This window comes from Xiphophorus couchianus, chromosome 9 (assembly GCF_001444195.1).
Source record: "Xiphophorus couchianus chromosome 9, X_couchianus-1.0, whole genome shotgun sequence".
Taxonomy (NCBI): domain Eukaryota; kingdom Metazoa; phylum Chordata; class Actinopteri; order Cyprinodontiformes; family Poeciliidae; genus Xiphophorus; species Xiphophorus couchianus.
In genome coordinates, this window is record NC_040236.1 from 12,792,838 (window position 1) to 12,818,340 (window position 25,503).

The 25,503-nt window shown below is 39.6% G+C and overlaps 2 protein-coding genes across 2 annotated transcripts in view; one reads left to right on the top strand and one right to left on the bottom strand.

The window, feature by feature from the left end:
* The window catches only part of acbd6 (acyl-CoA binding domain containing 6), a 33,342-nt gene extending 28,372 nt beyond the window's left edge, over window positions 1–4,970 (top strand). The window contains exons 7-8 of the mRNA XM_028027559.1: window positions 1,311–1,341; window positions 4,044–4,970. Of these exons, the coding sequence (XP_027883360.1) occupies window positions 1,311–1,341; window positions 4,044–4,198 (186 nt within the window). The 3' untranslated portion in view covers window positions 4,199–4,970. The remainder of the gene's footprint in view (window positions 1–1,310; window positions 1,342–4,043) is intronic.
* A 5,874-nt stretch (window positions 4,971–10,844) lies between these two features.
* On the bottom strand, window positions 10,845–23,770 carry lhx4 (LIM homeobox 4). The gene is made up of 6 exons (XM_028027560.1): window positions 23,500–23,770; window positions 20,216–20,387; window positions 18,371–18,573; window positions 17,709–17,863; window positions 16,611–16,782; window positions 10,845–14,957 (listed from the first exon to the last, which is right to left on the bottom strand). The coding sequence occupies exons 1-6, from the start codon at window positions 23,576–23,578 to the stop codon at window positions 14,569–14,571; spliced, it is 1,170 nt and encodes a 389-aa protein (XP_027883361.1). The 5' UTR covers window positions 23,579–23,770; the 3' UTR covers window positions 10,845–14,568.
* Between the last annotated feature and the right edge of the window lie 1,733 nt (window positions 23,771–25,503).

The following is a 25,503-nucleotide window of genomic DNA, read 5'->3' on the forward strand; positions in this document are numbered from 1 at the left end:
TTTTATCTTATTACCGTTTCTTTCTTCTTATTGTGTGATGTCTCAAACTTTTATTTAATGCTTTGCTTGTTTTTGATATACCAGAGGTTGTTATTTCTGTTTGTTTATTTTTTTTGCAATGTTTTTTGCATTCCCTTGGTGTAATACGAATCAATTTGTCTTTCTGGGCATTTCAAAACACTGTGCTCAGTTCAAGCTCTTCATTTCTCAGACCAATGGCAACAGCTTGATCCATTTGTCTCAATTATGAGGTGCAAAGGCAGTCTGGAGTGATGATTAAGAAGTGAATCTGCTATTGATGTTGCCTGTCATATATTCTGCTTCATAATACCTGCGCACACACACATTTCCACATCGTTGTCCCCAGTCAAACAATTCATACAAGAGTTATATCTCCACCACTGACCCTTTAGCCCCAAATGCCATTTGTACTGTTCTAAAGACTCAGAGTCGTCCTCGTCCACATGAGAGACCCTTTTGGATTTTCTGCACACTTTCTGACACAGACTGTCAATTTTAGACCCTGCAGACCCAGACTCAGTTTGAGCAGCAATCTGCTGAAAAATACTGGAGGACAAAGGAACAGAAATGATACAAACACACAGAGGCACTGTTCTGTGAGTTGTTTCAACTGAAAGTAAATCAGAGACTACACAGAATTGGAGTCCATATGACCTAAAAATTAATGCCAAAATGTTGAGATACACTGTGCAACTTTCTAATGCAGCTCCGAATAGTAAGTGAGACTGTGACCTGTTCTTTTTATAGCAGGACAAAAGCAGCATAACCAACAGCAAACAGAATCTTTAATTGTGACCTTTGCTTTAACAAGGTTAAGGCATGTCGATTTGGACAGCACATTTCAGCAACAACACGATTCAAAGTGCTTTGTGTGATAAAAATACAAAACAATAAACAAAAAAAGCAATACAACGACAAAGTAAAGAGAACACTTGATAACATGCTGGAGATGTGTCCATGCAGAGACATGTCTATAACATGCTGGATCTTGACTTCTAAGTGCGTTAGTAAGACACCCCTTTATATGGGAAAGTAGACAAAGTGAGAATTTCAAGTTAATGTTAGCAGTAAACAGTAAATGGAGAGTATAACCAGAGAAAATAGAGTGAACAAAAGCGGTCAGTATGTCCTCCACTACAGACACTGGCTGTTCAAAACTTTTTTGCAATATGCAAAGCAAAGATGCAGCATCTCACCCTGATTATTCTCTGAATTTGCTCACTCTGGAGTATTTTATTGCTCCACTGTCATGGGTCTGCTGAAGTAAACACTTGTTTTGCCTTTTTCAGGATAATGAAGGGCAGACAGCGCTACATTATGGTAAGGAGCCCCCTTGTATTCATCTCAGCAATTGAAAAAACTTACATTGTCATGATTATGTTGTCTGCATGCGTCCTCCCTTTATGTACAGCAGCTTGGTTTTTGCCCACGCACACACATGCCCACACACCCTTTGCCCACATTTGTCTCAGATTTATCATATTTCTTCTAACTCTGTCCCATTCCTCATCTTAATTTTCAACAGTTTTCTATTTTTTCACCAAGTCTCTGTGTTTCCTTTCTGTTCTTTGGTTTGTATGTGTGCCTCCTTAGCTGAGTGTGCTTGTGTGCGCGCTCTTTTCTGTGTGTGTAATAATCGCCAGACCTCCCAGAGGAAATCAGCAGTGGTCCTCAGACTCCCCTGACCCTCTCGTGCCCCAACACACGTGTCCCTGATGGGCGGTGCTCACGTCCTTTGAGCCTCTTTATGACCGTACATGTGTGTATGAGCTGCTACACCATCTGTCCTCCAGCGTGGTGGCGTTTGAGTGGGCATGTTGCATCACCTACCAGCAGGCTACATACACACACACATACATGCACTCATCAGAGCAGCCCCTGAGGATGTGGTATAAAAAGATGACTAATAAACATAAGCGATGAACTCAAAGAGACAAATAGCAGAGAATGAAAATTCATTCCTACCTCTCTTTGCACAGGGCCGCAGTGGCTGGCAAGTGATTAATTGAGGGTTTACTGCTCACCATAAATTGTTCTCCTCCTCTACTGCTCCCCTGAGGGCTGGCCACTTTTTACGGCTCAAGGCCCAGCTGAGACACCCGCCACGCGCGCACTCGGCTGGCTGAATAAAATACTGTTTGGAGCAACAAGAGGAAAGCTGCAACCAAAGCTGTAAAAAGCAAAAAAAGAAAAAGCAGTCGAGCTTGGTTAGTCTGATTTGGCTGATTCCCTGAGCTTTTAACACTTCATTCACTTCCGCATTCATACATGCACTCACATTTGCTTACTTGCCCACATGCATTCCGATGTATCATCACATCTCGCGCATTTGGACTCCCACCAGCATCCAGGCCCGTCAGCCACCTCTGGGCTGCAGGTTAAAAGGCCTAGCTGTCAATCACTACAGCTGCTGACATCAGCGAATGTGGCACAGCACAAAGTCTGCTTTTTAAAAGGAGCCTGCGATTGATACTGACGGAGAAGAGCACTCACAACAAGAGAGGGATAGGGAGAGAGGAGGTGGGGTGGGGGGTGCCACAGGGTTTAGAGGTGCATCAGGAATGATGGGACTCACTAACTGGGTTAGGAAAGTGCAAGCTGTCCCTTCTCCTCTTTATTCTGCACTGAAACAGGGAGAGAGAGAGAATACCCTTTTAGCAGGCCACATATTGCCAGTGGGGCAGAAATGAAGTGTTTGAAGGAGGCTCAGGTCCAGACCAGTGTCACTGCAGGGTCTGCAGATAAGCTTTTCATTAACTTCAATCCTCTACATATGCTATATTAAACAATACTAGTTGTTGAAAAGATATTTGGTAGGTTTACCTAAAGCAGATACCATCACTACTACAGTTTAAAAGAGGTATTTCTAACTTTATCCTATTAATAGCTTAGCAAAACATGTATGGTTAAATATTTACTGAATAAAATATAGTTATCTGAAGTGTTAGCTAATTACATAAAAAATAAAACAATATCTTTCTATCTAAAGTGAAACCAAAAATTATTGATATTCCTGATAGGTTTATTTTTCCCTTCTATGTTTCTTGCTCATCTTTATTCCAACCAAACTTCTAAGAACAAAAGGACTGCACCAAATGTTTGAGTGCAACACTACTTTAATGTTACTTAAGTTAAGTGGCTTTATTGTGCAGTAAAACAGGACTCTACTCTAAAGGTCAGTATTACCCTTGTGTAATTATACAATGGAGATTTGTTCAGAATGTTGCATCTTTCTTGACTCCAACCGTTATTTTGTTGTAGCAAATTTTCTGCAGGTTAGCCTCAATATGATGGTAAATTAACAAGGTCAACAAAGCTGCAATGTTCTAACATGCCACCTGGGCCAATCACAATAAACAATAAATCAATTACTTGCATGATAAATTAAAAGAAACTCAATAATTTCCTTTTGCTTCATTCATTGTTTTTCTCTTTTCCCTCTCTTTTTACTAAAAACTGAATGATAAAAGTCTTCAGTTTGGTGTTTTGGTCTCAACTATCCCTTTTTTGAAAGATAATTTTGTTTACACAGACTTCATAATTCATTTTATTTGTTGTTTCTGTTATTTTCTTTCTTTATTTTGGATATTTCAAATGTCTTCCACTTCCAGTGTTTAAATGTTCATTAGAATTTAAATTTTATTGATCCTTGAGAATGTGTTTTTTTATGTCATTAATGCTATTATATTACTAAAAATGGTCTCAAAACAACAATTTTATCGTTTATCTCAATGAGTTCTGGGACAATTTGAGATCTAGCAAAATTTGTTATTGTGACAGGCCTAATGCCACCTAAAACCTGCATGTTTTAGCAATAAGTCTGTCTTAACACATAAAGCTTGTATAAGCATGCTTGTTCTCTGTTTGTATATGACTTGTTGATAATTCTCCATATCTTCATATTCCAGTTAGTCATGTATTAACACATTATACAGAAAAAGATTTTTTCCTTCATAAACTCAACACTTGCTTTGAACACCTCCTCCTAACCTCTGCTTCATTATGTCCTCTGTGTTTCCAAGCATCCGCCTGCGAGTTTGCTGACATTGTAGAGCTTCTCTTGAACAGCGGCGCTGACCCATCCATCAAAGACATGGAGGGCTCTCTTCCCGAGGAGGTCACTGAATCCAGCGCCATCTCCACACTCCTGCGCCAGTACACCGCTCCGAAAGGCTAGCTCATTCCTTTATAGTACCATCCAAGTCTTTTCTCGTCTCTTCTCCACACATTTGTCCGGCATTCTCATTACTCCTCCTTGATCCTTGGAAAGACTCTCTAGGTTCTGCGGTTTGTAAGCCAGGAATGCAGATATTTTGTTTTGTTGTTCTTTAGTTTTGAAGGTGAATCTGATATCATGTTCGGCTCTTCTGGAGCATATCTGTGAACATATATGTCACATTTGATAAGACAAAAAAGGGCATTGCATGTGTTTTCAGTTATTTGTAAAAGTGTATATTGATTGTACAGTAGAACTGGATACCATGACGGTTACTGCAAGACAGTAAAGATCTGTTGACGATAATTTTGCTGCACTGAAGAAAGTATTCCCAGAATAACTTCTGCTAAACAAGCATCTATGTGGATCATATGACAAATTAATAAACTAGATAATGTCTTGGAAACATTTTACTGAAATGATTCTACATCATTTTGATGTGATGCATCTGGATTTATGAGATGCAAGTCTTTGGAAAAATACTTTTAGAAGTTTGCTCTTCTGAAAGTGTTTAACAATCCACAAAAATGAACAATATCACATAACTTAACATAATATACTGCACCATACAGACACTTCATATCAACCTGTCTCCCAGCTGAAACCTGATAACCTGACAGACTTTTATTCTACGTTCGTCCTCTCTGAGTTAGTTTATGATTCTGCTGTTATATATTAAGGAATGCTTCATTCATTTAAAAGTTTTCATCATTAAAATCTTAATTAAAGCTTTGCCTGGCCTCCATCAGTTGCTCGGTCGTGTTGAGAAATGACCCCCACCCCTAAGCAGAAACAATGGTTCAGCTAATTCATTTCTGACAAAAGATGTTCTCAACACCTGGTAGATTTGGAGAACATTACCAGCTATAGTAGAGTGATCAGATTGAGGTATTGGATACTGATAAACTCCTGCCAAAAAAACTGACAGTGGAGCCAAAAGGTGCTTTAACATGGTATTAGTTTTAGGTTGTACCGGTACTTGAATTATTTCAATTTTTATTCAGTTGAATTGTGCAGAATGTCACAGATTTCTACACTTTTGAGACCAACTAAAAACTACTCCAACAGGTGTATGCTACATATATATTGTCTAGTGTTTATAATATTTTGCAATTTTATTATACTGCTCATGTTTAAAAGTAACCAATTCATAGCTAAAGTGAACACACTGAACAACACAGTATATTTTCAGCTCTGCCTCTGGACTATGACGTCATAGACTAACGTATCTGGAGATTCTCCAAACATAACCAACACATGGTTGGAGTCTAAATCCCCTTTACTTGTTGTCAACCCTCGGCTCAAACACACACAGATACACACTCTGAAAATGCGCTAAACCTTGACCCAGATTTTTAACTACACATTCATGAAGATCCCCCAGCAGATTTTCTGCACAACACTTGAGACAAAGCTTAATCCTTAACTATCTAACGCACAAGTGCACTCTGACCCCATGCTCAACCCCCCTCTCTGCCCAGTGTCACACTGAAAATCTGCTGCGACTTAAGGTGTTAGATAACTATCAACATGTCTGGTGGGAAGCTGCCAGACCTTCAGCCTTGGATTGAACTGGATTGTACATACAGTAGTCAGCACAAAAATTAATTCACATCTTTTTTTTTCTTAAACTTGGCTTCTTAAACAAGATCTGAAGGTCTTTTCAACTTTTCTGTCCACTATTTTTGTTTGAGAATGTAGCATATTGTGCTGTGTGTGCTAAAATAATTAGAAAAGTAGAAGCTAAAAGAAGAAGAAAAGCCTGAGACAGAAGAACAGTTTCTGAAAGTTATGTCTTTAAAAAATATCGGGGTAAAATCCAGAGTAGCAGCATGAGAGATGCCTGGTAACATCCTGCCCCTTGTTTTACACTTTTTCTTCATATCGATGTTCTGATTTACCTCTGTAAATGCAGCTGCTCAGGGGAGGTACTCAGAGGTTTGCTACTGAACATTAGGAAACAAACTGCATAATGAGGATTTAGGAACACAGTATAGTCATGCGCTCTACAAACATGATCCCTATGGAAGAGTTGCAAGAAGAAATGTTACATGAAAAAGTTGTGGAAAAAATAATTTTTAATCTACATGCAAAACCCTGTGTTTGTTGGAAAGTTAGCATTTGACATCACCCTATGGTGGGGGCGGGGGGCAGCATACGGGTTTTTCAGCAGGGACACTAAAGCTGTCAAAAGTTAATGAGAAGATGAATAGAGATACATGGTGTCCCTCACCACAGTGAATTATAAACATGGCAGACCTCCTGGTATTTACTTAATATCAATTTATATCTTTATTGATATCTTGATAAAGACCAATTAAAATGTTAGCTTAGCACTTCTCACGCAAACAGTGCCCTGAACTAGTCCCTCCTTCAATACTGTCTGGATTAGTAAACTACAGGAAAAAATAAAGACTCCATCAGTTTTAGTATTTAATACATTTCTGTTCAGTGGTGTGGAATTATCCTGTCAAGGTTTGATCAGTTTAGCTAGTTTACACTTTAAGTAAAGGCTTCCTTAAAAACAGACCACCTTCAGTGCCATTAGACGTCACATTCACACTTTCCTACAGTGTTTACATTGTGCACAACACAGGGCGACACCTGCTACTGCAAATACACAGAAACCTTGTTCTGGAACAGCAAGTCAGGGGTACCACCTTGTGCAGTGAGAAATATGGTCAATATAAAAATCCACAATCGATTGAATCTGTTTACTTTGTGTGTATGACAGCCTCAGAATATATTATTATGGAATGGCTCAAATTAATTAATTATCAGGGGAGCTAATGTTTTGGTAGCATTAGTTTTATTTCTAATCAAACACTCTGGTTCCTTCATTCACAGAAAGAACCCAAGATCTTAGAATTGGTGTTGCTTTTCTGAATGTATTATTATTTGCATTTGGGAAATCCAACCAAAGTATCTTCAACTCCAATATGAGATTTATATAACTGCATTTAGGATTTGTTTTCATGAACCCTATATAAGCTAAGATCAAAGCTTTTGAGTATTCAAAGCAAGTCTGGGATGTGATGATCTACAATCCCACAAAGAGGAGAGGAGGCCATTTCACTGTTATAAATTCCATCCACATGCAGCCATTAGGCTGCTGGTGTTCCTCTGGAGCTTGTTTTGGTCTCACTGTTGTCTCCTTGTTGCTTCCTGGACCTCGGTTACAATGGATAGAGGTAAGAGAGGTTGACGGCAGTCATACTTTCCCCCCCGGGTTGTCTGCAAGACTCTGACACTAAGCCCATTATGCTTCCATTATGGAGCTTCAATTTTCCTTTGAGCTTTTCACTTGTGACACTGCAGCTCCCTCCCTCTGCAAGCCTCAGACTCACATGCACCACAACCTCTCTGTAAGCAGAATACTTATGCTGTTTCTTTACAGGTGAAAAGTAATAAAGTAGGATCAGAAGCAGTTTAAGGTATGTGTACTTCACTTTAGTGCTTCATAAGCCTTTTTTTAATCTTATTTAGAGTTTATCTAGAAATATAAAACAAAGTAACATTTTTAATAATCAAGAAAGATTCAAACATAAAAAACTACAATGTCTTTGTGCAAGACTGTTTTTATTAGTATAGTAACAGTACCATTCAACCCACCATGTTATGAACTCAGCTTACTAGGTTAGAAGAAAGAGAGTCAAATCTTCTCTCTTAATGATTATAATAAAAGTTATAATTATGTAATAATTTTATTTATTCAACTATTTCTTAAAATAGCATTTAAGTTGTTGAAGACAGCTGTGCAAAGATTTGTTGATTTTACCACTTATTTTTTGTTTTCAACTTGAACTTAATGTCATTATGGAAGATGCACTTCAAGAAAATGTGCAGTCATATCACTGTAACTACAAACATATTTAAAAATAGACCACTTAATGGGACAATGAGAAAAGGACAGCTAGTGTTGACTTGAGACTAACATTGTAGTTTTGCCATGCTAACATCTAAAAAAGAAACTAACGCTAAACTCTTTGGGCATCACACAAACTGCCAGGGTGATGTGCAGTTTGTGCACATCACCCTGGTAACATTAGTCTCGTGTAAAAACATGGTAGTGGCAGCATTATGCTACGGGGATGGTCTTCTTCATTGAGGGCAGGGAGCCTTGGTTAGAATTAACGTAAAGATGGATGAAAATAAATTTGAAAGGCTACAAAAGGCCTGAGTTTGAACGTTCACCTTCCAGTAGTACAGCAACCTTAAACATGCCGCTGGAGCGAAAGGTGTTTAGATTAAAGCATATTCATCTTTGTGTAGTTCAGATGATGAAGGATTTGTTTCTGCTGCTTGAGATTCCAGATTTTGATAACAAACTACTCTGTAGGATTCTGAGAATTATCTGTTTCAAGTAATTACATCAATGCTAAAAAATGTTGGTTTTTTTTAAACGTATAAAGGATTAGAAATATTATCCTTGTTGTTGTATCAACCTTTAGAACATCTCAGGTTTTCTGGTTCTGGTCTGCTCTGCATCTCCAGAACCAGAACCAAATCTGGAGAGGCAGCATTCAGCTTCTATGTGCCACATATCTGGAACAAACCTCTGGAAAATTGTAAAACAGCGGAAACACTGAGTTCCTTTAAATCTAGACATAAATCCCAGCTGTTTAGAGTTGCTTTTGGACCGTAACAAATGAAACACTAACCAACATTTTGATGTGCAATGATGGCACTTGGAAAAATGTAACGTTGCAGTTGTTGATTTTTGTGTTTTTATGATGTTGAACGGCCTCATTGCTGAAATGTGCTGTACAAATAAAATTAGATTTATTGATTTGATTGACTGATCCCCCTAGATTATCATGAGCCCATATTATTTTACCTGTCATCTGTCTAGTATCTGCAGCTCCAGCAACTAGACAAGTCGCAGTTTTCTTTTAAAACAACCTTGAATGAGTCATTGAAAGACTTCAGCTTGACTCCAGCCAACTCAGCCATCATGCAGATCATTGTTTACTGCAGGGCTACATTGAAAACACTTGAGGAGAAAAATGTCCTTTCTCTATGCTCTGAGATTGACTTTCGGTCCAAAACAAATCCTGTCTGTTTTGCATGTTAATTTATTCCTTTTTGCTTCATGCAAGAAAAAAACCCATGGCGTTTCCTTTAGGAAGTTTGTAATAAAAGCCTTGCGATCGATGATAATGGCATTTGCGCTTGTGTTTGTCATCTTTGCAAAAGCAACAGTGGTGGAGTTCCCTCAGATTTATATGTATACTAGTGCTGTAAGTGGCGTGTAAATTATCCTAACTGTCTGTGCGGCTCTTTATCTTTGTAAGCCGGTTCTATTAGACCCTATCCATTAATGCCCATAGCCCATCCAATCAATGCTTAAATAAAAATCAGCTAGATTTGTGGCATTTTATGCAAACGTGCAAACTCCAACCAGAATGAGTGTTTGCCTTTTTGTTTTTATAATGCTGAAAGAATATCTAAAACAAAGCAATCGATAGCACTTATGTTTGGGTTACATGGCTCTCCTTTCAGACAAATGTTCCACATTCCCACATAGAAATGAGTTTCATACCGATGTACGCTGTGGTGTAATTTCATTATAACACATTTCATTTCTTTCTAATTATTTTAATAAACATGCTGAGCCAAGATCATAATTCAGTCATCTTTCACATCCACTTCATCTGGATCAGCGTTGCAGAGGCTGGACTATTCGAGCAAAAGGAGGAGTAGCGAGACACACTGGACGGCACATCCATCCATCTGTCCATCCACGTACCGTCACTGAAAAAGATATTCGTTTTTTTTAACTAACGTCAAAAATTACTCAAATTTGTTACAGCTAATTTGATTAATTTTGCTCAAGCTATAACTGACTTCAGAATTATCCAAATCAGAATTATAGCTTGAGCAAAACTAAGAAAATTAGTTCAAATAAACATTTCTTTTTTAGTGCAGGAGGTGAAAGAGATCTTTGACTAGGCCGTTCAAACACATGAATAGCATGAATATCTGCATTCTGGAAGGTGAATCTTCACCACACTACTGAGTCTCTCAGGCGCAGCAGAAACAAGCTTCCCCGTTTCTGCTGAAGAGCAGCATTTCCCACAGCATGATGCTGCTACCAACAAGTTTCACTGTTGCGATTCCACATTCCTGTGTTCCCTGCATGACTTGTGGGAAACGTTAAACAAGAAACATTACAGCTTTATGTTAATGAAGGCTTACTCCCTTCATAAAGACTAAATCTGTTGAGCCCATTAATAGTTACTATCCTTTTAAAAGATTCTCCCACCTGAGCAGCAGATCTCTGCATATCCTCCAGAGTAATAGGGCTTCTTGGCTGCTTCTCTAAATAATGATCTACTTATCAGTTTAAGTGGACAACCATGCTCTGTGAGACATTCATCTACAGCTAACTCTGCTTTAAACATCTCCATATCTTTTTTGCCTGTCTGCTGTGATGATGCAGTTTGTTCTCTTAGGCCTTCACAGAACAGCTGTATTCATACTGAGACATTCTGTTTCTTAGCCAGCGTTCTTCTGGGGGTTGACCTCTTGATGCGCTGACCTTCTCAAGAATAGTTGTTAAGATGGCCCTTAGCGGGAGGCTGAAATAGGAGTCTGGAGGCAGGGGTAGTGCAACCAACCAGGTGTTTTAATCTCCAACATTTAACAAAGATGACATTCCTGCTTACATGGTCATGAGGTGTCGCAGCACCCGCACCTATTACTTCCTATCATGTGGCCAACATGCAGGCTTTGTAATCCTGGGCGGTACCAATTAACACACTTCTTAAAAGACAGGATAGAACAAACCACATATACACCAAACAACTTAACAAAACAACCAATCTTCAACACATAAATAACAAACATACTTCATGGTTACATACTCATTTGCTATCTAAAACTACCCTCATATAAATATTAATTTATTCATCACTTCTAAAATACCTCAGGCTTTGTTCCCCCTCTTCCATCTGCACTTGGTCTCTTCCGGAATCTTTACCAGGTGTTCAGGCAGAGGTAAGCCATAATCTACAAACATTTGTAATACATTTCATAATTACCATACCTACTTCATTTATATTATTCCCCCCAGGACACCCTCAATACCCACTGAGATGCCCTGCATAAAACACCCAATAAAATACTTCAATCTATTTGTACCCGTCTCATTATCATTTGCACATAATTAAAGTGTTATCCTGACCAGTAATGAAGACCTTCATTACAACAGTATTTGTGAAAATCTTTTAAAATCATGTCAGATCCTCATAAGATACATTGAAGTTCTTGGTTATAATATAACAAAATGTGAAAAAGGTATGAATACCTTTCCAAAGTACTACATAATTATAAATCTTTCAAGTAGTTGTGTCGCATCACAAGGGGAGAAAAAAGATGTGAGACACTAGTGAAGACTTTAGAGATAGTTTCATGTCTATAGAGCAGGAGCCTCGTTTACAGACTATTAGTCCTTGACACAAATGTCTGGGGTTTGATTCCTGACTCAGAGATCCAGAAAAACAAGAAGAAATATCTTCATCTCTAACAATGTGCCACAAAAGGAAATTATTTTAGTCAGCTTTGAGAAAATCTTCAAAGCGTGATGGCTTAAAATCAACACTGCTTTAATGCACAATGTATTTAAAATCCTGTCTTACTCTCATAAGAGACACGTTCTCTTTGACTGACTACAATGCATGTTTGGCCATATTTCACAAATCACTCTACGATTAGTTAACAGTCTAGGGATTAAGGGTAGATTTGACTGTGCTGCAATCTGCTCCAGTGTCTCCTCAGCACTGATAGGATCAGAGAAGCAGCCAGCAAGGCATCTGTTTGTGTGCATGTTTTATTCCCCTCCCCTCTGTCCTCCCATATAGTTTCTTTTCATGCATCTTTCTTGTCACCCCCACTCTCGGAGAGCGAGAGAGGAAAACAGCATCGATCACTGTTAAATGACTGACCAGTGCCTGTTGGAGGTACTAAATGGATCTCCACAATTGAATAGAGGCCTAAGTGTGTGGTAAATGCTCTCAATGGGTAAATGAATTTGTGGGTTAACTGGCTCGAAGAGCGTTTCGATAAGGCAAAAATAATAAAAACACCAACAGGATGTATTTTTCTTTAAATGCGTCATAAATAAAGCTCGCCTGGCAATCTTAGCTCTCGCATTCATCACTGCAAGCCAGCTCTGTGAAAAATAAAGAAAAACTCACTCGAGGGGTAACCAAAGACAATTCAGCTTTATTTTCCTCATATAGATTTAACTTTACACGGTTCATACCATTACACAGAAGGCATAAATGAATAGATTCAGTGCTCTCTTTTACATCTTTTTCAAAGACACATGGCAATAATAATAATAATATAATCATAATAATCATAATAATAAATAGCGCTCATGAAACAAGACAATCTACACGTTTTCAAACTGTACAAAATTTACAACAATAAGATGCAAACTTCTGAGGCAAAACCGACTGAACAAAACTGCTTCAATGATGGGTTTTCTGTGTTGTTTTCCTCTAAAATCCCAGATTTCAGCCAACAAATTACTTTGTAATTCAGCTGTGAGCAGCATTTACTGCATATCCACTGGTTTGTGCAGGGAACAAAGCTGTGACCCACGTCTAGTAGGAGGGATTATGCTTTTTATTTACATGGCATAAACTAATTGAAATTACCTGGCATTACTGAAATGCATTTTTCACTTTTCTAACTCATGATTTTTAAAATAACGTCTTAATAATAAATAATCAAAACCTTTATTTAAAAACAGTTCAAATAAATTCTGCATAAATAAGCACTTTAAGAAATAAAGATCCATTTTAAAGGCCGAACTTTTTCCCCTCTTTTGACTTGTCCATTTCACTCACATGTTAAAAGTATTGTGATTTTAAGACGTAAACACATTGTAATTTGTGGGCTGTAATCTGTAATTGTGTCACTGCCTGTTATTTGATTTGCCTTGAGGTGAAATATGAAAAAAAAAAAAAAAGAAGACTTGGCATTTTGTTTTCTCCAAAGAGGTGCTCACATCGACCGGTTTGTCCTCAAATCAGAGACAGGAGCAGAGATGAGATCTGGGAGGATGCATTTTTCTGCACAAGCATGAAACTGTTGGTTAATTTTACAACTTAAATGAAGCTCACGGGGGATTTACTTTTGAGATATTCTTCTTGTAGCAAATAACTTGTGAAGCTGGAGCTGACGGTGACTGATCTCTGCAGCCGATCCAGCTCAGATGCTGAATTATCAGCTCTGAATGTGGCAGACTGTGTTAATCCCTCTGGTACAAAGGGCCGACATCACATCTGGAGTTGGGGGAAGTAGGTTGACAGCAGGCAAAGCTGAGGCTGCTGCTGACTGAGAAGATTATCAGGAGAAGGCTGGATCTGCCTGAAGAGAGCAAACACAAAGGGCCGTTTCTTTGTTTCTTTTAATACTTATTGGTGTTTTTATTTATTACAGAAACAGCATGTTTTATATTTTTGCATCTGAAGAATAAATTAATGCAGAAATATGATCTATACTGAAAGTTTTGGCTCCTCGTGTGAAAAAAGGTTTAATACTAACGGATTTCTTCTCTGAAGCGTCTTTTACTCAGATTAAATTCTGTAAATATGACCACTTTGTCTCAAAACCTCAAAACACCCTCATTAAAACAATTTCTGGATGCACAGATCAGCAGATCAGACCATTTCTCAAAACACTTTGTCGGTAACACATAAAAAAGCTAAACAAAAAAAAAAACATGAGCATGTTTCTAGATTCACACTTGTGCCACTGCTCTTGTAAGTTTTTCTCCGAGTGAAACACTGTTTGCCTTGTGCATATGTCTCTCTCCTCTGCACTCCTGTCCGTTCACGTAGAAAAAGAAGAGGAGAGTAAAGTGCAATGCCAATGTGAAGGCTCCGGTACGGCCGGCCAGCAGTTCAACTCATTGTGAATCAGAAGCATGCAGCTGCCTTCTGGGCCCGGTACAAATGACGGCCCTGACTTGTGTGTTTGAGCACAGTCCACCAGTGTTTGTGGAGTTTAGTCTCCTTTGTAGCGATTGAACAAAATAAAAACAGGCAATAATTAAAAAATAAAAAATTGTGATGATGCAGTGTTGAGATTGAACATTCAGGTGTTGCTTTACTGCTTAAGCTCAGTCTGCATCTTCCAACCTGGTTGTTATCTCACTGTTCGGACTCCAGTCAAGCTTTTCCTCTCCACCGAGCAACACAAAGCACAGCAGTCTTGCAGAGTGAAGTAAAGAAATGTAAAAGAAAACAAAAAACAAAACACATCTGTCGTGTCCTTTTGATAAATCCTCATAGTGGTTCTTCTGCTGAGCTGGAGGCTCAAAACTGGGAATGGTCCATCTCATCTAGCCAGGAGGCCGGGCTGGTGGGGAAGTCAGGGTATCCCGTACTGCTCCCCGTGGAGAGGTCTGAGGTGGGGCCCCCCGCCATGGCCCTCAGAGCCTGTCCCACTCCGCCCGGCCCCCCCTGCGCCACCAGACTGTCCATGTTAAAGGTCAGGTTGTTGAGGAGAGGTGTGTGGCCGGGCAGGGAGGTGATGGAGGAAGGTGACTGCGGTAGACCATAGGGGCTCCCTGGCCGGATGTCTTGGTAGGGCTGTCCCGCCGCGTCGACAGAGAAGCCGCCGTTCAGGACGGCGCTGTTGGTCATGTCTCCCACGCTCCCGTAAAGGCCGTTTGCGTGGCTGAGGTCAGACAAGACTTGGTCGTCTAGAGAGGAGATCAGAAAAAGAAGATCAGTAAGAAATAATACAGGAGATTTCTCTTTTTTAATAGGTTTAATTGAGCACTAAGTAAGACACAGTCGTTTCCTTAAGTATTCAAACAACTTGAACGTTTATTTTTGCAGCGGGAATCTGTTTTAAAGACTTTTTACATGACAGAGAACCCCAAAGTGGTGTACAACTTTGAAGTGTTTGTAAAAATGGTTCTGAACGCCTCCCAGGTTAAAAGGTTTGGAGAAACAACCAAACATAATTGCAATTATTTTGGGTCAGTCGTTTTGGAGCTTGGCTGAACAATTTTCCCATCCAAATAACTCAGCATGAACAATCCTTACCATATATTCTTAATTGTATTTAGGTCTGGGCTTTGACTGGACCAGTCTGTATGTACATTGTTCTGTTATAGATCTGACTGTGTATCAGGGTCCATGTAAGGTGAACAGGTTTTCTCCAGAATGATGCCGATAAACTGTGACCAGCTTTTCTATTCTTCTCAAAGAAAAACAGGCCCACAGCATGATGCTGCCACTAGCGTGATCGCTGCTAGTCTTCCATCACACTCTCTCCTTTTTAAGGTGATTGATTGAATGGAGCTTTGTGAGACTGTCAAAGTTTGGGATATTATTTGTGGGAATATCCTATTAGTTGAATGGGATTTTATCTTGAGCTATTAGAAAAATGGAGGGTCAATACAAATCCACACCAAATGTTTCTGATTTTTATTTGTGGACAAAAGAAAAAATCAAACAATGCATTGTTTTCCTTCCACTTCAGGAACTGTGCACTGTGCAGTGTTTTTTGTGTATTGTAAAACAGTTTGAATTTTGTGGTTGCAACATGACAAAGTGAAAAAAATTCAAGTGATTTGAGTGTTTATAGAAAAGACTGCATGCGAAGTGGAGAGGCTTTGGGTTTCTCTGAAAGAAACTTAAAAGATTAAAAACTTAGCTTTTTAGCATTCATTGAAGACTGCAGAAGCTCTTGACTCATATCAAGTAAAATGTGTGGATACTGATCTTCTATATAGTATGACACACATGCTAAACCTGAAATTCATATTTGTCTGTGTGCTGGTCAATAACTCCAGTACAAAATATGTGTTTACATCTGCAATCGATCCTCTGTGTGGCTTCAGTAACAACAAAGCCTAAAAGTACTTTCTCTCTAATTGAATAAAAGCCTCAAATGCTTTATAGAGTTTCTGTCACCATGTTTTCATTTCTCATAAAAACAGCATTCTTTTTCAAATTGGTTCGGAGACTTTTACAATTATCCAGAAAGGGAAAGGGGGGGAAGGGGTGCTGCGAATATTTAATAACAGAAAGATGCCTAAAACTCCATTTGCATCCCACTAAGGAGTCGTTGCTCGTTTCCAATAAGCTCCATCACACAAACAAACAGAGGCAGGAGGCATCAGCGGCCACAGAGGAAAACCGAAACAGGTATGACATTTTAGATTTGCCTCAAAGTGGCACACTCCAACAGGAAACACAAGCAGGCAAATGAAAAGCCACAAAGACGTGTTGGTATCTGCAGCTCTCATGTGATTTACCATTTTGAATGCTGCCGTAATCCTATTAGCAGCAATATGTCTGCTAATTCCCTTTCTGGGACCAAATGACCTGGAAAAAAAAAATACCTCTGAAGCTCAGTTCGCTGTCGCTGAGCCCTGCATCATCAGCCGAGCTCTCCTTCTCCACTTTGGTTCCTCCTCTGCTGCGTTTGACACTTTTATAGAACTGAGTCCAACGGTGGCGACCGGCATCTTTCTTTAGACGCTTCTCCTTTGCTCGCCGGTTCTGGAACCAAACCTGCCGGGTCAAACCATAATATTCATCTTTAAAAAGACAAATTAAAGCAATTAATTTTGCCATCATATTTTCCTTTTTTTTTTTTTTTTACCTTGTTTGAAATTTTTAGTTTGGCATTAAACATTTGATAAAGCAAGGAAGTTTATTTTTTATGTAAATATGATAGAATATTTGACCTCTCCAACTGCTTGGCATGCAATTTATAGCACCAATGAAATTTTTATAAATAATAATAACTTATAACTGCTGCGACAGACTGGCGACCTGTCCAGGGTGTACCCCGCCTCCCGCCTGGAACGTAGCTGGAGATAGGCACCAGCAACCCTCCCGACCCCATTGGGGACAAGGGTGAACAGACAATGGATGGATGGATGGACTTATAACTGATTTTTACCAATATTTGTTATGATCGAAGATTTTGCTGCAATAAAAACTTTAAAATTGACAAATAAGAATATGTTTATTAATTTAGAACATTAACTAAAAATTAAAAAAAATTATAAATACATTTATAAATAAATCTATACATTTTAATTAATTAAAAATACTGCACATACAGTACATAGCTAAATAATTATTTACGTTTTTTTTAAAAAGATGGGATCAAAAGCAATAAAACAATGTCAAAATACAGAATGGATTAAAAATAATAACTGTGTTTTATCTCAGCGTGATCAAGAAGCAGAGATTTGCTAAAATACCTAGGAGCTTCTAAACACATAAAGCAAACAGGATTTTAAGTCCTGATGATAAAACTACAGACTTTCCCAGTCATAATGACATTGTTTAAATTACTACAGATGATCAGAGAGACAAGTATTTATGTCCTATGACAGAGGAATTCACTCAATCACAGTCAAATTGGAGTGTACTCATTTTCCAAGTCAATTTTCTAAAAATAAATTTTTAAAAAATGAATGCTCTACCTGCACCACCCTCATGTCCAGGCCTGTCTCAGAGGACAGTTGCTCTCTGACGTGGCGGGCTGGCTTTGGCGAGTTTTTGTAGGCACTTTTGAGGGTCTCCAGCTGCTTGGCGGTGATGGTGGTCCTTGGTCGTTTGGTTCCACCCTCTGAATCATCTGTAAACACAGGTGCAAACATGAGTGGCATCCCTCTGCATATATTTATGTGTGTGTGTGTGTGTGTGTTTTAAATGAAGCAAATAGTTATGCAGGGCAGTGTATTATTGTCCTTGTGCATCTGTCCCACTCCCACAGTAGAGGACATAAATCTACCCTTTGCCAGAGGAGAGGAGTTATTGGAGCCGCACCATATAAGAGCATCGGTTCACTTTACATAATCAATCAGAGACGCATGGAAATCTCAGCGGAGAGGGAGGGACAGAAACAGCACACACACCCAGATGACAAACACCAACGATCCACAGTCAGAAGTTATTTCGCCTCGCTGAGAGGTGCATACAGCTTGATCTATCACGCTCTTCTGCAATTCTGATGCGGCCCAGTTAGGTCAGAGCCTTTCAGCGGCGAAGCAAATAGATGGACATTTGCAACAATCATTTTATATCACTGGAAGTACATGTTCACCCTTTCTTCTCGTTCTGCCTTGACAGTGAGCACACCTACCGTTCTGTTTGGCGGTCTCATAATCCACCTTGCACACCAGCCTCCCGTCCTCCATGAGGTAAAACTCGTCGCCGGTGGCCAGCTGTCTGCTGCACATGATGCAGGCGAAGCAGTGCAGGTGATACACAAAGTCCTGCGCCTTCCGCACCACCTGCGTCGGAGGGATGCCCTGCTGGCACGACGCGCATTTTGTTCCAAAACGCCTGAAGGGAAACATGAAGCAGAGGTGGTGATGGTGATGCAGACGGCGAAACTTCCATAAAATATGTTGTCAAACTGAAATATGTAACAGAGTTTGCAACATATGAAGTCCTCGCTGTTAAACGCAAAAGGTAACGAGCTCTGCAGTGCATTTCTGCTAACAGCAAGCCTGACTGACGCATTCAGTGGAATGCATCAAGTTTGCATATCTGCTTGTGTGTTGGCATGCTTGTATTTTTGCAGCTAAAGTACCGACGTTAAACAGAGCTTGTTGATAAAGTCAGCACAGTAAACCCACCCTGAGGAGAACCAGTAAAACACTGACAGGAGAGGAGAAGCTCTAAATCAGGAAAGCACCCAATCAAAAATAAAAAGGAAAGTGAAGCCTTCGAGTCGCTAACCAGAAAAACCACATGTGTGCTGTTCCATGTTTGAAGAGTTTTGAACATGCCAACGTCCCCCTCACGGGGCCCCCTGGGTCAGCTAATACAGTTAGCAACCAGTTAGACTCCAGAGCTCCTCGGGGGTCTCGTTCAAGCTTTGAGCATTAAAACCTTTCAAACGTGATTTAGTAAAAAGCCCAGATCTGCTGATCCTGTTTTGGATGAAAGTCAAACTCAATTTTCTTCTGTAATGCTTCTGAAATCCAATCATTAAAAGAAAGAAGCAAAACGGCAAAAAAAAAAAAGAAAGAAAAAAAAAGATAGTGAAATATAGGGATTTATAATCAGAGCCAAGTTAATCTATGGGTGTGGAAATCACAGATGTTATAAATAGCATCTTCACCAAGCAGGCAGGGAACCAGTGTGAAGGTTTACCACCGCTTTAAAATAAATGTTTCAAAACTTTCTTCCATCAGACTGTTCTGACAGATTTTTAAAATCCTTTTAATGAAACATCAGAAAAAAAGGATTTTCTCCCTCTGCCCCCTCCCCCACATGTTGCTACACACTGCCAGTCAGATGGCTGAAAGAGACCCATTACACTTTCCTGTCCCCTACAAAAAAAGACAGAAAATCAGCTGTTTCAAAATATTTCTAGTCAAACATGATATGGAAACTAAAAAGACGCCAATAATTTCGCTGATTAGAGTCACAACCAGACATTTCCACTAATTAACCAGATATTACCAGCCTGTTGGACCTACGTTACTCTATAAAGAGCAGAATGGCGGCAGGTATATTTCATGCAATAAGCATTCAAAACCTATTAAGTTTGGCATCAGTTTATGATATATTTTGGCTTAAATTTGTGTATCACATAAAAAAAACAGAGCAATTGCTTTGAAAACGATTATTATTTTGTAATAATAACTCTAATGTTATAAAAATTTAGCTCTGGTATGGATGCATTCAGCTGTCTTGCTAAGAATAAAATAAACTTCATGATAATTTTTTTTTGTACCGGTTCATGTCTAATCTGCACCAATATGTATGCTATACATAAACCTATAACTAGCTACATGAGCGATTCTAAGCATTATTTCTGAATTTTGGGCACTTTTAGCAGTTTTGATGCATTAAATAGTCCCCCATAGAAAAGTTGCAATCTTTGCGACTCAAAATAAAACACAAACCAGTGATTATGCTCATTAAAAAATAACAAGAAAACAACGAAAAGAAGAAAAGAGAAAGGCGCACTGACTTGAAAAAGTCCTCCTTGCAGTAGACGCTGCCTGCCCGGGAGAAACATTTATCCGCCAGCGGGGTCTGGCAGTCTGCGCACTTGAGGCACTTGGAGTGCCAGTGTCTGTCCAGCACCTTCAGGATGAACTTATCCAGGATGTGCTGACTGCAGCCTGCACACTGAGGGATCTCTGCCAGGAGAAACAACGAGAAGGCCAGGTCACACTCAGCCACCGGCGCAAGGCAGGCAAAGGTCCAACATCACCAGAGAGATTCGCTGTATTTATAGGAAGTCGTTTCGAAGGAGAGGATTTTCTTTTCTTCTCACATTGTCTTAGTAGATTGTGTGCAGAATTTCAGCGGTGAGGAATTTATAATTAAACTTTCTAAATAAATCCTTTGTCAAAAGGAGTTTCCTCCGTTAAAAATACTGAAATTGTAATAAATTAGACCGACGGGGGGAAAAAAATAAGCATTTTCATGATATAAATTATTAGGTTGTCATATGTTGTTGAAATGTGTTGGAGATTTGTTCATTCAGGATTTTCACTCATTCTGAGGTTTTCCAATAATTTTCCTGATCCTGTTTTCACCTTCTTGCTCTGGTATTATGGTACTTTCTCGTTTTTAAAGAAAATCAATCCTCACATAGCAAATGTTGCCTGTTTTTCAGATACAATTGTACTAGAATATAAATGTCTTTACATAAAACCGTGTGCGCTCGGTACGTATTACCGTCTCTGTCCAAGGTGCTGATCTCAGAGGTATTCGCCTGCAGAGCAAAAAATGCTTTTTTTTTTTCTTTCTGACGACGTATTGATTTTCTCCGTCTTAATCTGGTTTGCCTCTTCCATCTCGATCTTAATTAATCCCTGAATGATTTTATGGAAAGCGTGGTGACAACCAGTGTCTCTAGGTGAGACGGCGTCCTGACATAAATCAAGATCAAGGCGCGATTAGATTCAGATTTTTTTAATATATATATATATAATTTAGAAAACTTAATCTGCAGCAGTACACACGGTGTCCATTCAGACACACAAGACCTTTATGAATTTATTTCCAAAGCACAACTGAACGATTTTTAATTTATTTTAAAAACAGAGTCAAAGCCACGCATTTGACGTATTTTTGCGTCGTTCCATCTGTGCATGCAGGCCTTCTTTTTTTTTTTTTAACTAAATAAAAAATAATCTTTCCATGAAAAGTAAGGTTGACGTTGTTGTTGTTGTGAATGTCTACAAACATAAAGACATAAAAAAGAACAACATTGATCGAAGCGTTTTTGTTTTTGTTACACATCTGCATGATTTCCATTAAACACAACGGTGACAGTTTGAGGTGAAAGTGAGTAGAAAAATGAGCAGGAGTCTGAACCCACGCAGCGGGACTATTTTCTGTCGAGACAAATCACATCTGCACGCTGTAAAAAAATCTCCCTATAAAAAAAAACACAGATGTTATTCTGCATTCTGCAAATGCAGGTGCTGCGAGAGAAGCATGCTTGCAAAAATAATAACTAAATACAATAATATAGTAAAAATGTATGATTTTTTTTTTTTTTTTTTTTTGCAAAAATCAGATTTGAAAAAAAAGTCAGATCGCCATTCTGAACCACTCGTAATTTTTTAAAGGTAAGAAATAGAATCATAGATTGGATTTTATTGTTAAAAACTCAGCTTGAATCCTGAAAACCTGGAATATTGTAGATGCAAACATTGTTCCCTTAGCAAAAATAATTGGGACTGGCCTTAACCCTAACCCAGAATATTTTTTTAAATGAAAATAAAAACATTTAAAGTGTGTGTAGGTAGAAGAGAGGGGTGGTTCTCAATGCAGCCAGAGTCTGTTTTTGTTGGGTCGCTTTCTTCTCTTCAGAACTTCAAAAAAATTTTTAAAAAGGAATTAAAAACACATTTCCAGAGTAAGACTGATGCTTCCAACCTTTCACCTCCCTAAGTAAATAACCTATGATTACCAAATGTGTAGTTAACACTACAACCTAAGAGTGTTGTAGTGTTCCCTACAACACTGAAAAGGGATTTCATATCCCTTTTTCCTGATATGAAATGCTTAGAGCGACTGCTTTGGTTCCTGAAATAATCCAGGTTTAGATCCAGGATGAATCCTGGCGCTGCAGGAGGCTGAGTGGCAGGATCTTTATCCAATCTGTTAATCTGTATCAATTCATAAAATTAAAGAGCAGACAGACAGATAGATAGATAGACAGACAGACAGACAGACAGACAGACAGACAGACAGATAGATAGATAGATAGATAGATAGATAGATAGATAGATAGATAGATAGATAGATAGATAGATAGATAGATAGATAGATAGATAGATAGATAGATAGATAGATAGATAGATAGAGAGAGTTTTCGTTTTGAGCATTTTATCTTATAATGTTTTGAAACTATATTAATTAAGTTGCAGTAATTATCTCACCCTTACAGGGTTATCATTATATATATATTTTTCTTCTTCTTCTTTGGTGGGTGGATGTGGGGGTTGCCTATTAGCCCCCTGCTCCATCTGTACATTTTCCTAACTCGATCCTGAATAATTAGGTCAGAGCAGAAACGGATCCGGTCGCACTTCAATCTTTACACGATCAGATTATGAAAGGCCCCGGCACAGATTAACGAGCGAACAGATGTAAGATATTTCTCGCCTTTGACGCCGAGGTCCAGGAAATGCTGCGAGATTTCGTTGATAATTATCGCCTGCAAATGTCCGTTCTGGTGCCGGCCCTTTTGGAATAAGACGTCCGAGGCTTTTATTAGGCTCGGTAACCGATGCCAGTCAAAGCCAGCGCGCGTTTCTCTGACGGGCGACGTTGACAACCGCGTCTGATCTCTTGACCATGCAGGCTCGTTTACAAATTAACAGCTGGGAGGCTCAGTGTGAATCCAGCAGCTCTGCACTGAGGATGCAGCGCGCTGACACCAAACCGCTGCTTCAGAACAGAAAGTATTAAAAACGTTTAAGGAAGCTTGAAACTGCATTGACACCTTCTGCAGAAAACAGTTCGAACAGCTGCAGAGATGAACGGGGTGTTCATCTCTTGACCGTGACTTGATTTCATCTAAGTACTTTGGCAGCTTGTTTTATAAGCAGCAGCATGACACATCACTGGCCTGTGAGGGCTTCAGTCTCCTCTCCTTCTCTGGCTGTAAGTAAGCCCCCCTCTCCTTACGGCCGACCCCGCAGCAGTGGTTGCGGTCACCAACCTGTTCCCGGACTGGCAATCGACAGAAAAAGACGAGAGGATGGGGGAAAAAAACAAACAATGTCTTACGCTGCAGTGGAACACCGAGAATCTCCGGTAAACTCTTTACAGGACTCTCTGTCGGTAGAACCGCCGCACTTTGCATCATCGTGATCCAAACGCACGCACATACACCCGCAACGCGGTGGGCGCACTCCCCCCGTCCTCGCCTGTGTGCAAAAAAACCCCCCTCAAAAACACGAAGCTGTTGTTGAGGCCTGTTTCCGCTCAAACCTTCGTTTCCAGGTATTTCTCTATTCCCAGGGTGATGCCCGAGCCGCCCCGAGCCGCGCCGTGCCGAGCTGTTTTGGAGTATGGAGCAGACAGGCTGCTCGGTCCATTCAGCGCCGCAGGGGCGGTGGGGGTCTGACGTCAACGCGGCACAGGCTCACCGGGAGCCAATAGGAGTGCAGGTGGAGAGTTCTCCTCCCTTCTTACCCCTTCGCCCCCGCCACAGCAGCGGTGGATAGCATCCTCGACAGGAGTAGAGGAGAGAGGAAGAGGGGCGTTTAAGATGGTATATGAAAATGTCTCCGGAGAGGCGGAACCTTGCTCCTGTGGAGACCATAAATAGCTCACTGCAGTGACTCTCTGAGGGGCCCCGGGCCAGCAGGAGCTCCTGAAGAGGAGAACCCAGCAAGACAAACGAGCATCAGTTTGGCTTGCTTAAATTAAACCTCATTTAAGAAAATTTATGAGAACAAACGAGCTTTGTTTTTTTTGTTGTTGTTGCAGAAATATTCAGAGCCGACCCAGGGTTTTACAACGCCGCATGCAGAATTTAATTTGGCGCCCCACGGCGCGAAACATCTACTTTTCATACTGTCAGTGCAGGTCTTTTGACCATTTCTCCTTTGTCTTTTATCCTTTTTATATAATTATTTTTCATTGCAAACCCACAGCTATTATTTGGTGATATGCAAACATCTAAAATGTGGAAAAAAGTGTTTCCCAGCTCCAACAACAAGCAGGATATTTTTAAAAATCAGTTTTAGATGACGACTCTGTGGGAATAATATTCAAACTGTTTTTCTGAGGATGTGTAGAACTTTGTGAACGTATTTCTCACCGGGGCTCCATGCTGGCAAGGAGCCCAAGTTTGCTTTTGCTTTTACTCCTCCAAACTTTACATGTATCATTGAAACAGAAACATTTTGTAGCATGATGTTACAAACAGTTTCTCCATTGGGAAAGTATAATCTTACCAGATACAGAGAAGGATGCACGTCTACAAAACCAATATAGAAGGTGTAACGTTCACCACCATCTTACCACACTGTTGCCCCCGAGGAAGACAGTCATACATGACATCATCATAAGTTGCAACAGTTATTTATTTATTCACAGCAATGTATTCCTTCACCTCTAAATGATGCGAATTATTTAATCTCAAAGACATTCAAATCCTATTTTAAATTATACCAGGATTACTGATCTATGTCATACTTTGACAAAGATAAGTTGGAATTTGTAAACACTAAACATATAAAAAAAACCAGCAAATAAATTCACTTAAATTATAAATACTTTAAAAATATTACAAATAGACAGTTGTGTTGAATAAATAAATATTGAATTAATATTTTCTCTCAACTAACTTCTGGAGCATAGTAAAATAAATAAATTAAAAAAACTGAAATTATGTCCTGTCTTTCGGATTTGGGTAAAAGTCCCAAATGATCAATGGCCCCCATCTGCACTCCACCTTTATGCTATTCTAGAAGCGCCCCTGTAAACACACACACACGCACACACACACACACACACGCACACACTACACATCAGATTTATAATTTCTTTTTTTTCTGTTTCTGAAAAATTGGTTGCAATGGAAAACGGAACCTCCGGAGCAGAAATTGAACCGCATCACCCAGAGAGGATGATATTGGAACCGTGTTTGAGTCAAATTCACGGGACCCGGATCACCTGGATGAGCTGCTCCTGTCCGCCGGCAGTGACAGGATTACCAGTCTGGACGCAGTCCCTCCTGACACTCTGCATTTCACCGCGCGTCGTCTGAGGCCGCTCTTCCAG

What these genes read in the sequence shown, in the direction of transcription:
- lhx4 (XM_028027560.1), bottom strand. Translation starts at nt 23,578, where the DNA reads ATGATGCAAAGTGCGGCGGTTCTACCGACAGAGAGTCCTGTAAAGAGT. An exon ending in TGAGACCGCCAAACAGAACG is followed by an intron (nt 17,864 to 18,370) that starts GTAGGTGTGCTC and finishes CTGTGTTTACAG; the next exon opens with ATGATTCAGAGGGTGGAACC. An exon ending in CAGCGAACTGAGCTTCAGAG is followed by an intron (nt 14,958 to 16,610) that starts GTATTTTTTTTT and finishes TCTCCTCTCTAG; the next exon opens with ACGACCAAGTCTTGTCTGAC.